This window comes from Ooceraea biroi, chromosome 3, assembly GCF_003672135.1.
Source record: "Ooceraea biroi isolate clonal line C1 chromosome 3, Obir_v5.4, whole genome shotgun sequence".
Lineage (NCBI taxonomy): Eukaryota > Metazoa > Arthropoda > Insecta > Hymenoptera > Formicidae > Ooceraea > Ooceraea biroi.
The window spans coordinates 133,426-146,256 of record NC_039508.1 but is presented as its reverse complement, the minus strand read 5'-3'; the positions used below and the strand labels follow the sequence as shown (position 1 = coordinate 146,256).

Genomic DNA, 12,831 nt, shown 5'->3' with positions numbered 1-12,831 from the left:
TTATTATTATGAAGCGCGCTCGCGCTTGACGTATGTCGCGATGATTTAAAATGAGGCAGAAAACGTGATAAAGACGCGACGTTTTCTTGCTCAATTTGCCGAACGGCTGCAATCATATTTTTACGTAAAAAAGATATTTTTGCACCGCGGGAATACATTATTTAAGCAGATATGAACGCTCCGACAACAAAAGCTGACTTGAACCGTACAAGAAGAAGTGTGCAACTGCCTCGATTACAAAATGTATTCATATACATCTCACTCGTGTTACAAAATATAGTTATTATACAAAAGAACTACGCCATCTATCATTTAAGGGGAGAACGCAATTTAAGTTTTACAAAAAATGGGAATGAATTATTTTTGAAAAAAATGAATTATTTTTGACCGAGATATGTATACCGCGCATATTAAATTTATGAAAGTACGATATAAAAAGAGATAGAGTGTTAATATACATATTCAAATAGGAGACACCTGTCTCTTGATGACTGGAAGATAGAAAAAGGTTGATTCAATGATCGTTCTATTGAGAAAACATTGTCTTCTTCTCGTTCTCGATAACGCAGAACTATCCACGTAAGCGAGATACATTCGATAAAGTAATGCATGTTTGCCGTGTATACAGAATATGTGCTTTTAATTCACGTGCATTCATCAAAGAGTGACGGCAAGATAAGGATTGCCCCTTCCGAGACGAGAGCTCCTGCGCGATTAGCGATCGCTATAAATCGAATTAGACCTCGCACGACTGTCTCGTACAAGACGCAGCGGGCTAACGTTCTGTGGTTTGCATGGTAATGAATTGGTCCTCCGTTGCTCGCGAATCTCGTTCCTTCTCGATCGCTGCCTGTCCGCCGACAATCGCAAAACAGGCCGCCAGTGCGGTCGCGCTCTTCTTCAAGAACAACGTGCGATGGAGAAGCGTGAGGATGAATTGTCGAAGGAATCGGGGAAGTTGCGGCAATTCCTTGCCGCGATGATCGGTGAGTTGCAGAAGAAAAAGAGCTTCCTTTCTTATTTTTTCATAAAATAGGGCGGGAGATATGTACTGTACGTGTGATGCGTCGATATCTTCCAATAAATAATTAATACTCTTCAATGTGAGTGATGGATAATTGCCTGTAAAAAAATAAAATTATTAAAAAGAGTGAAACGAAGTATGACGATAATTTTCGATAAATAATAGTGCTCACAAGAGGTCAGGCTTCATGCTCAACGATTAAAGTATAATGTTAATTAATATCCAATTATAATAAGGAGATGAAAAGAGGAAACAGACGTGAACAGAATACATAATAAAAAAAACACAAGAAAATTTAAAATAAAATAACGTCAAAAAATTTCTGTCGACGGAAGAACTTTCTTTTTCAAATTTCATTATCTCGGATGATCGCACCATATTCTTCGCAGTGAATCTATCGGCGATGTCTTATGGGACCATGATAGGATGGCAATCACCGTCAGCCCCGCAACTGCAGAGCTCATCGCCGCCCGTAGGAAGTGTACCGATGACGGATGACGGTGTATCCTGGTTGAGCGGTAGCATGTGCCTGGCCGGCACTCTTACGGTCGCGATACTTTTGATGATACCCAACAAATTCAGTCGGAAGAGAATGTGTTACGGATTGACGTTACCGCTAGCATTTTCCTGGCTGTTCATAATCTTCGCCACCAATCACACGCATATCTACGTAGCGAGGGGCTTGAGTGGCATTGGTGGTGCCGGTGTGCTCTTCTTCGTGCCAATTTACGTATCAGAAATCGCAGGCGACAGCATACGCGGTTTTCTTGCGAGCGTCATGACGTTAGTCTTGAACTTTGGGATATTGCTGGCTTACATTTTAGGCGGCGTATTATCCATGCGTGTTTTAGCCATTACCTTACTGGCGATACCTGTGTTGTACCTCGTCGCTTTCGTCTTCATGCCGGAATCACCGGTCTACCTGGTGCGTCAGAATCGTCTGCACGAGGCGGCCAGGTAAGAAATTGACGAACACAGCCGAATAAAGAAATTGATAGTTTTTGAAAGCATTATGAAGGAGTGTTGCGACTCGTTATTCTAGATCCTTGAACTGGCTGAAAGCCGGAAACAATCTGGCGGTGGAAAAAACACTGTCGCACTTACAGCTAGAGATTAAAGAGAGCGCAATCGCGAGATCTGCCAAGCTGTCGGATTTATTCAAGGACAGAGCGACGATCAAAGCACTGATAATTAGTTTGATGTTGTTCTGCGGTCAGCAATTCGGCGGGATATTCGCACTGGTAATCACCAAGCGTTTACAAATTCTTCATGTTAAATTGTTATCGGATTATAAACTCGAGTGTTTAAAATCTCGAAGTTTTCTGCGTCAAAATTTTATGTCAAATCAAAAGTGGTATTATGGTGCTGCAAATAAGTTATTATAATTTGACAAAACTCTGGAAGACAACTGAAAGTTAAAGATACAACTTTAATCTCACTCTATGCAAAACAGATTTTTATAAAACAAATTTTCTCTCTCTCTCTCCCATGCAGATCAGCTACTCGGAGACCATCTTCAAGATGTCCGGTAGTTCGTTAACGCCGAACACATCAGCTATCATCATAGCGCTCATACAATTTTTCGGTTCGTGGCTGGCGCTTGTCCTGGTTGAGCGCGCGGGTAGACGGCTACTGTTACTCGTATCCGCCTCAGGAATGTGCGCGTGCCACTGTGCGATGGGCGCGTTCTTCTACTTTCAGGATCAAGAGTACAATGTCTCCGCCTTCTTTTGGGTACCGGTAACGGCACTGTCCATCTTCATGGTAGTTTATTCTATGGGACTGGGCACCATACCCGTCGTAGTGGTGTCAGAGATATTTAGCCGTGATGTGACCAGCCTGGGCCTGGCTATGGGCATGCTGATGTGCTGGATGTGCGCTTTCATCATGGTCAAGGTGTTTTCCGATCTAATCGTCCTGCTGGGTACATACGGCTGCTTCTTCCTGCTCGCCATTGTCTGCGTGTGCAACCTGATCTTCTGCTTCATCATGATGCCAGAGACCAAGGGACGGTTGCGCGAGGACATCGTCGATGAACTGAATGGCAAGTCAAAAACGAAGCAAATTAAACACATCGTTGCAATGGACTCGGAACAAGTGGCACACGTGTAAAAGTAAAGCATACATCCTTGAGTGGCTAGATATCCGCATTTGGAAAAAAACAGCGTGTCGGAAAAAAATGGGAGACTAATAGAATAAATTCTTATAGTCCGTCTTTCTATAAGAAAGGAAAATTTCCTGTAGATTATTTTCTACGTTAAAAATATGCGATCTGTGTGAAATGTGTCAGAGAATGATGATAACGACATTATTTAATCGTAACATCACTCGTTATCTCATATGCCAGCGTGTTTTATGAGAAAACGAAGCATATGACGTTCGGGATATATTGATGCGTACAATGTAATGCTGATAATGTGATAATATCGAATCAGTGATGTGAGAAAGTGTATATAAAGGTGTACATAAAATGCTCATATAACAAGACTACTAGTAAGATAAAGACTGTTTTAAAAAATGTACATATTCTATAATATCATTAATTACGAAATCACACTTTTGTGTATAATAAAGATTATTATATCGGACCAGATATTATCAACTATTAGCAAAAATAAATATTGCTAATATTAATATTAATATTAATAAATATTATTAATAAATATTATTAATAAATATTAATATTGCTAAGATTTTTCAATAAAGTATAATTGGATTTTCTTATTTGCAATTAATTCTATATTGATCAATGTATATACATATTCGGAAATATCAATTTCTGATTTATACATATCTGTACAAAATATATACAGTACGTATAACTAAAGAATCCGACTACATTTACGCGAATTCTGGATTCATTTATGCTTGTTTATTCGATTGTTCGAAACATGCCTTAACCGTCGCACAAGAACAAAGAATGATCACTTCACTTTTTCACGATGGAATCGGCTGTCAATCGTCGGTTGTTCTTTTGCGCACATTCTTGTTGCCAATCTTTCTTTTCTTGAAGGTAGTCGATAATTCCTCGTCATCGCTATCACCGGTGCTTAGTTGGGTGATAGTCTTTTCCTTAAAGGTCTTCTGCGGGGGTGGCGGTTCTACTTTCCCGAACGTGGGCAGTTGTATCTGCTTCTGCTTTGGTAGTTGTAAGTCCACTGATTTCCTGAAACATCGAAACATCTCGGTGTTTTATCTTTGCGTCGCGCGAGAAATGGCATTTTGCAAATTTGATTCTCGGATGAATACACTCTCATTTTAAATGTACTTTTTTCTTCAATTATCTTTAATCTACATGATGCAAAGAGAGTAATTCTAATTTAGAGCAGAGTTTATGGCACGCTAAAATCTTATTTAAATTTGCAACCATCTCCGTATAAATGTTGCACATCTCTTGCAATCTCTTGCACATCAGCGAAGATATGTATTCGTTGTCGCACGATAAATCTCCGCGAAAAGTATCTTAATCCATCTTGGCGACCACAGAATATGACATTCAAATATTTACCTTGTCTCCACGACTTGCCAGGATCCATAGGGTTGCGGTCTCTCGGGTACACTGTAGTCTCGCCGATAAGGCCGTTCCTCCTCGCTCTTCTTTTCCTTTACCTCCTTACTTCTGCTACCTTCGACGTCGTCGTTTTCGGCAGGTCGTTTCCTAAACTCCTTCATTCTTTCTCTTTCGACATTGGCACGTTGTTCCTCGAGAATATCTGCCTTTTCGATCGCTTCTTCCTTTTCCAATTGGTCGATCAATTCTCTCTGGAGTGCCTCATCCTTCGCCTCCTGCTCTTGTTCCGCTATGGTCATGTAGCCCTCCTTTGGAGGCTCCCAGACGGACTCTAATGTGTACCAAATAATATTTATTTATGTTGCGCGGAATATTATACATGAGATACATTTAACAAATAAGTGAACTTTAAACTTAAAAAAAGCTAAAAAAAAACTTTGACAAGATTTACTGTTATGATATATAGAAGAAATATAGTCAAATTTACTGACGTAATAAAATTTAGAATTTATACTATCTGAAATAGTTTATTAAATTATATCAAAAATATATAATCTAAATATAAGAAGAAATTTTGAATATATATAGTAAAAATCTTTGTAATAAATATATATTATACAGATTCGAGGAAGCTAATAGTAAAGTCACGTTATACCTATATCCATTTAAGATAAGTTTTGTTACTGGAAGTTGCGACTGAGAGAGAGCAAACTGTCAATGGAGAATATTGCTCAACGAAAGACATCTGAGAGACAGATGAGTAGAAGAGATAAAAAAGTTTGACAAAGGTACACCCACCGTTCGTTTCGATGTGCCAGTAGTAAGTGTATCCTTCGGGACTGAGTGCCTCGTACCACAATTTCCTGACAGGCGGGGCTGGACGATCATCCTCCTGGGTTTTCCTCCCCTTTCCCTTCGTTTTGCCCGCTTTACTCTTCCCCGGAGTCCTGTTCTCGCTGCTCTGCTGGACTCGCGGCAGTGACGGTGCGCTCTTTGACAAAGTCGTCGGGTCGCAAGGATCCACTTTCGGCGAGAACTAGAAAAGTTTCGATCGAAAATCACTTTCGCATTGATAAACTGTGCTCCAGTTTTCTTAGGAATAGCAAACATGTGTAATCAAGAATAGTTAGCCTTTTCGCAAACAGTTCTTATGAATAAAAAAAGATCTGGTGCATTCAAACGGCAAATGTCTATTGAAACAGCCATTCTGATTATTGGATAATTAAAAGAATCGATTTGAAGGTCTACTTACCCGTTCAGTATTACTTTTGAATCTCGGTATTGTTTCTGGAGCGGCTGGTGGCATTCGATTACTATTTTGAGGTACCTAGGAATATAATACATATAAAATAAAACTATAAATAAAACAGCTATTTTGCGCATTATATAAAATGTTTTTATCTTTGAGATTCCTAAAAGATATTATATTATATTTAATAAACTATCTCTTCTTAAAGAAAACTTACGTCTCCGGTTTCTATCCTATTCTGTTTCTCCTTAATAATATTTTGAGCAGTCATATCTCGTGTGTTATTCTCGACATCCCTCAAGTACGCAGCCATAGCCGCCTAAATAAAAAAGAAAAAGATCGTGTGATCAACTTCATTAATATTTCACATTGTCATTAATATTTTACATCTTAATTAATATCCATGACAGAAAGATGTATACATTTTCCATCTTCTTGATATCATCCTCAAATTTCTTATTCTGTTTCGCTTGCTTGGCGCTATTCTTGTAGATCTCCTTGAGTCGCTTGCTGACATTTTCCTTGTGCTTCTTACCACCCTCGTGGAAGTCGATACTCGGTTTATTATCGGCAATCCAGCACTTGCAGAAATCGCAGAACTTGCGGCCTTGAGACTTCCAATAGTCTGCCCTGTAATCATTATAATTAGTGCCAGATAATTATCACTGTCTATATAAAATCCACGTGTCGACAAAATTTGCCAAGTCGCGTACAAATTTAGGTACGCATAAATTTAGCATCAATCTTAGGAATTTCTAATAAGATACAATCACTAAAATACGTCAACTTTAAATACCTCAGTAAACCCCCTTATCAATTAAGATTTATATTTTTGCGAATTATAAGACTGAAATGCACACGGCACGGAATAGCCAAAAAAGTTTTCTATTTTCGACGACATCGATCGGCGAAGTAAATTATTTAGTGGATTGCGATTTGTGCTATCTCTCTAATTATTGGAGAAACGGGCGGCGTTGCCCGAGGTCTAGGAAAGAGATGTTTTCTTCTTCACATCGGAATGAGAACAAATTAGTTGGCAATTAGTCTCCGAGCTACGCAGCCCTGAGCGTCACTCGACCTTCGCATTATGCCTTATTTGCGACTAACAGACTCCCAAGAAGCCTCGACGGAGGCTCGAAACATCGTCGAAATTTGTGACAGATGAAAAAATAAAGCAAAACAGATGACGCCTTTTATTTTTTTCAATATATCGACTTCTTTAATCCCGCTCTCGTAATTTAAATTTAACAGCAATGATATAAAATCATCATCGGGCACCAAAAATATATAGAATCTTTTTATCGTAAATCTTTTTAGAAAATACCTAAATATTCGTTATTTTATTTTAACGAGCGTTGTGTTTTGCACGTTCATTCGATTGAACTTTTGCGCTTCCTTGTCGTTCACTTCACACGCGGTATGCAGATTAATCTCGATAGAAATTTCATACATGAACAAACGCCAAACGCATTCTTGGGAAAGATCGGGCTCCAATTAGAGGCCGCCAATTAAAGGCGGAACTACGTCTAATTATTACAAGAAGAATTCAGGTCGGAAATCGAGTTAAAAGGGGCCTGGTAATTTCGCCAGTGTGCGAACGTGAATATTTTCCAATGGAAATTAATTTAATCATGATAATTTAAGATAGCGGTTCTATCCATGGTTCCCCATAAATGGTTACGTAGACTCTATTTTTACAACTTCCAAGAAAACTAACAGACTACATAAATTTTTAAAATATTAATATCAATATTTTAATCGATCATTTTTAGTCAATGGAAATTTAATCGCACTTTCTCTCTAAACGCACGATTAATCAGATTTAAATTACATAACATAGATAAACAGAATTTAGATTAAGAATTAAAAATGTCAGATAAATTCGTCAATTATGCGGAAATTTTTATCAGCATATTTTACGACGAAAAGAGGACTACTGTAAATAATAAAAAATTTTCAATCTCGTTAACTGGCACCAATGAGTGGCCCTCGGCAGCTAAGCGGATCAATCTACTCTTGATTGTTTCTTTTTGTCGAGCCACCCAAGCTGTCGCGAACAAAGTTTCAACCTGTTGCTGCGTGCCAAACAGTCTTGTCGCAGAAATTCGCTTTGACAATAAACGTATCTCGGAGGCGCTCGTGTTTCTATAGATACACCTCGCGCTGCGCTCTATTAACGTTTCATCGATGTTCTCCAACTTCCAACTGCTATTTTATGCAAAATCCAATTCGACTGTAACGAAACGACGTGATGAAAACGGTGTAAAATGAAACTAAATAGCAATTCTAAAAATTATTTATAATTCTCTTATAATACTTTTACGCCGCTGGAGATCGCAGACATTTCCAGCTCTTGCTACACACCAGTATTTCCACCTAACATTTTATTATTACATTGGAACCTCTCGGAGGGACCCTTAATATTACGACACACTCTACGAGGCTTAAGCAGAAATAGATCCGGCGATCTTAACGAGCGATTTCGTACGCCCGGCGCATCGTATGAAATAATCGCTCCGTAGATGAATTAGGGCGACGGTGGAACGTTCGGACGAGATTAAGCAAGATCAATACATGAGGTTTCAAGGCACATGGCCATTGGCCGATCTCCAAAGTAGAAATATCCCTCCTTTGGCGACCCTCCGGCATCCCTCGTGCTGTCCGACCGATCCTCCGCTGCATCTATCATGCACCGTTGCTTTTGCATACCAGAGACCCCGGACTGATGTATGCATGACCTGTCGAACGTGTCACCGTAAATCCGCTGTCGTGGGCACGCGGATGCGGGCTGCGTGTATGCGTCGCTGCAGCAACAGGTCCCCCATTGCGTTCGACTGATATAAATCAGCGATTGTCAAAACGCGCTTTGAGATTTATCGGCGTAAATCGTGATGCGGCGGTACGCCGGACGTGTCGTATTGTTAACGTTTCCCTTTTGCATCGTGCCTATCCTGTTGTCTCGTTTGCGAAACTGTGACACAGCAGATAATGTGCTTTCTTAGATATAATTTCAGAAGCCCGTTTAAACGTGATTTTACGTGATTTATCGTGATATAGAGGCGCTTGGTTATCCGCGCAAAAGTGATCCAGTTACGGTCTCCACCTCGGGATGTAAACGCGATCTTGAGCCATCGAGTGCATCGGGGATGACAGATGGTCCGCACACTGCGGCCTGTTCCCGGTTTAGATTACCGTATCCGACTCACCGTCGCGACAAAACAAAATTACTATTGCCCGTAACAGTATCGCCAGGGTCTCGTATCTCGGTAGAAGTGCGCCGGTGAAGTATACGGCAGAGTATACGCTAATGATGCGGCCGTAAGCAGTTCGCGAGACGTCCAGTTCCGCTACACTATCTATAGAGCGGTCGCGTCACTATTAATACGAGCTATTATTAATAGAGACGGCTGTTGGGAGACAGTCGTGCGATTCCCCGATGCGATTCCTGTCCCTTCGGGGAATTGCGTCGCATTATTAGCGGCAGCCAAAACGGCCCAAACACGTGCGACAATAGAGAAATCCGCCGATATTCGCCTCGTTCTCGGTCGCTCTCCTCTGCAAGTCGTCTCCTCTTTCGCCTGGCAGGCGCTACCGGGTGCGCACATGCGGTCGTTACGGTCCATCATCTTAATGTGCCGTGTCTTCGTGTTATGCCACGATGAAACCGGGAGCGGTACACCCGATGCACTCATTACTAATGTGCGCCTCCATCAAGCTTTCACGTATGCGTCGTACGCTCCTCGGGGGTGGAGGCACAAAGTGGAAATTTATGATCGGCATCACGTATTTTTAAGCGGGTGAATTCTGAGAAGGTCTCGGGACGATAAAAGTCGACGGAACCCCGGCATCTCTATTTATCGCGATTTTTCTCGCAAGACGCGTTCCGTACTTGAGCGTTTGAACGACAACGTTGTTGCGTAAAAGCAACAACGGTGGCCTCCAAATAAAATCGCCGGCTTCCTTGTCGGTCGCGTTGGAGCGAATTTATTGGCGATTATACCGTGACGCTTCCGCGTCGGCCAACAGCAATTTGGAAGAGCCACACGAGGTCGTTTATCGGACGAAAACAATGATTTTATATCCGATGCTATTCATGTGGGTCGAGCTTGCTCGCATACGCTCGTCAACGTGTGCCAGTAGCATCGACAATGCCGAGATCGCACCCTTGATTCGTGAGATGCTCTCTACGATGCACATTTACCAGCTATCGTGCGACTCGACGGCTATTTTAATGCGATACGTTCTTCGTTTATAGATAGATATCTGTAAAGCCTGATGGAAATATATCCGTGATAGTCGAGACGCTTTTAACAGTTAAAGCAAGAACAAGAAAGTTAAAACAAGATGAACCACGCAGATGCTTGGACTGAAATATATAAAATTTGATAAATTTAGCGAGATCCCGTGATATCATCTCATAATTTGAGATTTCAGAGAACCCCTCTCCACTAAAGCAGCAGAACCACTTATGTCACGAACAGAAATTTTCTCGAAGCCTACGCGTAATGGCCCTTGAGAGATAAATCGGCGCAAGAAGCGAATGGAAACGAATCTGCTTGGTTACTTCCAGGCGAACAATGTTGGTCTCGAAACAATCGGCGGCAAGACAAATTGCTCTTTCTTGCGGTCGTACATTACGGCACGTGAATTTTCGCGCGAGATAGAAAGGGTTTCTTGCTCTAATGGTCGGTAAAGCTGTGGAATCTATCTGGAATCGTGCTTATGGCTCAAGAAGGCGAATTGTGCTCGGCTAAAAACATCAAGAAATGCGGAGCTGCGATAGCAGTGGAGATTATGCAAATGAAGTCGGTACGTCGTCCACAAAAAAGCACATTTTCCGAGAAATCCTAATAAATTTCATGATGTTCCTGGTACTCAGTTTTCCGTGAATAAATTTTAGAGAATAAAAAGTACATTCTGTCTTTTCATCTCACTGACTGAGATCTCCAGGTGATTCGCTTGAAACGAGTTACGAGTTACGTTTATAAAACTATACGTAGACTGCGTAAAATATTATCTTAACTTTACTATCTTTTCTGCCATATCGTGTACTACAATTTCAGAGTAGCAGAATCTTAATTTAATCTAAAATTGTATTTCTTGAAAAACGTTATAAAACAGAAAATCACGTACGGGACACATATAAATATTGTTCTCTCTTTGATTCGAAAATAAACGAATCCAGGAATTAATCGATCGAGGAAAAATGACAACGCAATTGCGCTAATACGGATTACATTCTATTTGCAACAGAAATTATCGCAAAAATGTATGTAATAAAAACTGGCGTTACATAATGCATAAAATCGAGCTTAAATGTTCGCAAGAATCCGCGTGCGGTAGATCCTGTTGGTGATGCGTTAAAAATTGACGTAAAAATTGATGAAAACGTTTTCTCGAATCTTGAAACCGTCGGTCCATCGCTGTTTGCTTTGGCAGCTAACATTCGACGTTCGCGTTCAGCGCTTGCTCGCTGTCGTACGTGTGGATATTTTCGACAGGTTTACGTTTCGAAATCACTCTTCGCACTACCCGTTTCATCCCTCCTCTATGCCCCTGACAGACACGAGTTTCAGGGTGCTCGTTGAGATCAAGGTCTCCGAGATTTTATGATCCGTCATAGAGACTGATCATAGATATACCGCAAGCGTTATCAGGTTCATTACATCGTGCCGCAATCATAAATTGTCCTCTCGAACAATCCTAATTTGATTGATGACTGAAAAATCCTCCTGAATTAAAACGTTGTATGGTGAACAATATCGGTTCATTGAAACGTCTCTTGTGCGCTAATTGAACTCGCGACAATATCAATCAATACGAGTTGAAGTTTTTTACTGCGATCACGGTTAAATGCGCCTCGATCGCCAATTACCGCGTTTCCATTGTCCAAGGAGAAGCACATTGAGATTTGAATTTATCGAGATATCAGCTTCAATTTTTGCACGTGTAAGACATCGTAATAAGACATACGGCTATACACATAAAAGCTATCGTCGTATGAAGCACAAAGGTACTTCCTTCGATATTCTTTCAGGCCGCAGGCCGCAGGTTTGTGTACAGCTAGCTAATAGCTAGTAGCTTTTTCGAAAACCACGCTCTACCGCTTTCGTTCCTGGAGTATCCATAAAACATGCTATTTGTTAATGTTTATTTCCAGAACACGCGACATAAATTATCGTAGCAGGTATTATGACACAAGTCTGCACGAGGACTCATGCATAAAAGAACATTTTAATCCTTAAACGGCATTGTTTCTCGAAACTTACCAACGACGTTTCATAAATTAAACATCACACGGAAAAGAAGAAAACTTGACCTCTTAGATACGTCATAACTGGGGATCAAAAGTTTTTATGCGTGAAGGCAATCTACTCTATCACGTCATCACGTTTGACCCACTATCTCAATCTTAAAAAAAAGAAGAAAGTATAAATACAAAGTATACTAATTTATGATAAAAGGGAGATTGAGTTTTCGCTTTAATACGTTCGAAGGAATGTACATGCGAAAAACAAACTTCATCTTTCGCAAGTTGCTCTGAAAATTCGTCGCACGTGAGTCTGCGCTGTCGATGAACACATACAGATTTTCCGTTATATCTATATGTGTGCATGAAATAATTTATATTAATTAAAATGCAATACAAAACATGTAGGTGGTAAATGGAGAAAAGAGAGAGAGAAAGTTGCACTTTCGCGTGAGTCTCGTATTAAAAAGTGCCATTAATTAATTAATGTCACCTGCGGATTTCGCGTGGTTTGCGGGCGAAATGCGGGGATATATTATTCTCACTCGGATTCGCGTGCGGGAAACTTGCCAAACGGGCACAATGTTGGCAGAACAATTGTTGCTGCGGGCCGATGCAGCATGGTTACGATAAAAAAAGGGGGTTCGCGCATTGTTCTAATTCTGTCGTGCTCGATAGTAAGCAACCTTCCTCGTCGCAAAATACGCCGGTACGTGCTGATAGACGTGGGCTGCGCGACCAATCTCGATCAACACTAAGATTACCGTTACAATTATTTTCGAGATACCGATCTTTCG

At 40.7% G+C, this 12,831-nt stretch overlaps 2 protein-coding genes and 1 long non-coding RNA gene across 3 annotated transcripts in view; 1 reads left to right on the top strand and 2 right to left on the bottom strand.

Annotated features, from left to right (window-relative positions):
* Nucleotides 1–452: 452 nt before the first annotated feature.
* Nucleotides 453–3,664, top strand: LOC105277461 (facilitated trehalose transporter Tret1). The gene is made up of 4 exons (XM_011335829.1): nucleotides 453–986; nucleotides 1,414–1,981; nucleotides 2,067–2,265; nucleotides 2,519–3,664. The coding sequence occupies exons 1-4, from the start codon at nucleotides 917–919 to the stop codon at nucleotides 3,134–3,136; spliced, it is 1,455 nt and encodes a 484-aa protein (XP_011334131.1). The 5' UTR covers nucleotides 453–916; the 3' UTR covers nucleotides 3,137–3,664.
* On the bottom strand, nucleotides 1,021–1,491 carry LOC109610846. The gene is made up of 2 exons (XR_002193145.1): nucleotides 1,400–1,491; nucleotides 1,021–1,122 (listed from the first exon to the last, which is right to left on the bottom strand). It is a non-coding gene; the product is annotated as an uncharacterized LOC109610846 (long non-coding RNA).
* A 122-nt stretch (nucleotides 3,665–3,786) lies between the features above and the next one.
* Nucleotides 3,787–12,831, bottom strand: part of LOC105277465 (WW domain-binding protein 4) — a 32,305-nt gene continuing 23,260 nt past the window's right edge. Inside the window, exons 2-7 of the mRNA XM_011335832.3 lie at nucleotides 6,207–6,414; nucleotides 6,002–6,103; nucleotides 5,788–5,862; nucleotides 5,334–5,571; nucleotides 4,533–4,866; nucleotides 3,787–4,190 (exon numbers count right to left, since the gene is read on the bottom strand). Coding sequence (XP_011334134.1) covers nucleotides 3,980–4,190; nucleotides 4,533–4,866; nucleotides 5,334–5,571; nucleotides 5,788–5,862; nucleotides 6,002–6,103; nucleotides 6,207–6,414 — 1,168 coding nt within the window. The 3' untranslated portion in view covers nucleotides 3,787–3,979. The remainder of the gene's footprint in view (nucleotides 4,191–4,532; nucleotides 4,867–5,333; nucleotides 5,572–5,787; nucleotides 5,863–6,001; nucleotides 6,104–6,206; nucleotides 6,415–12,831) is intronic.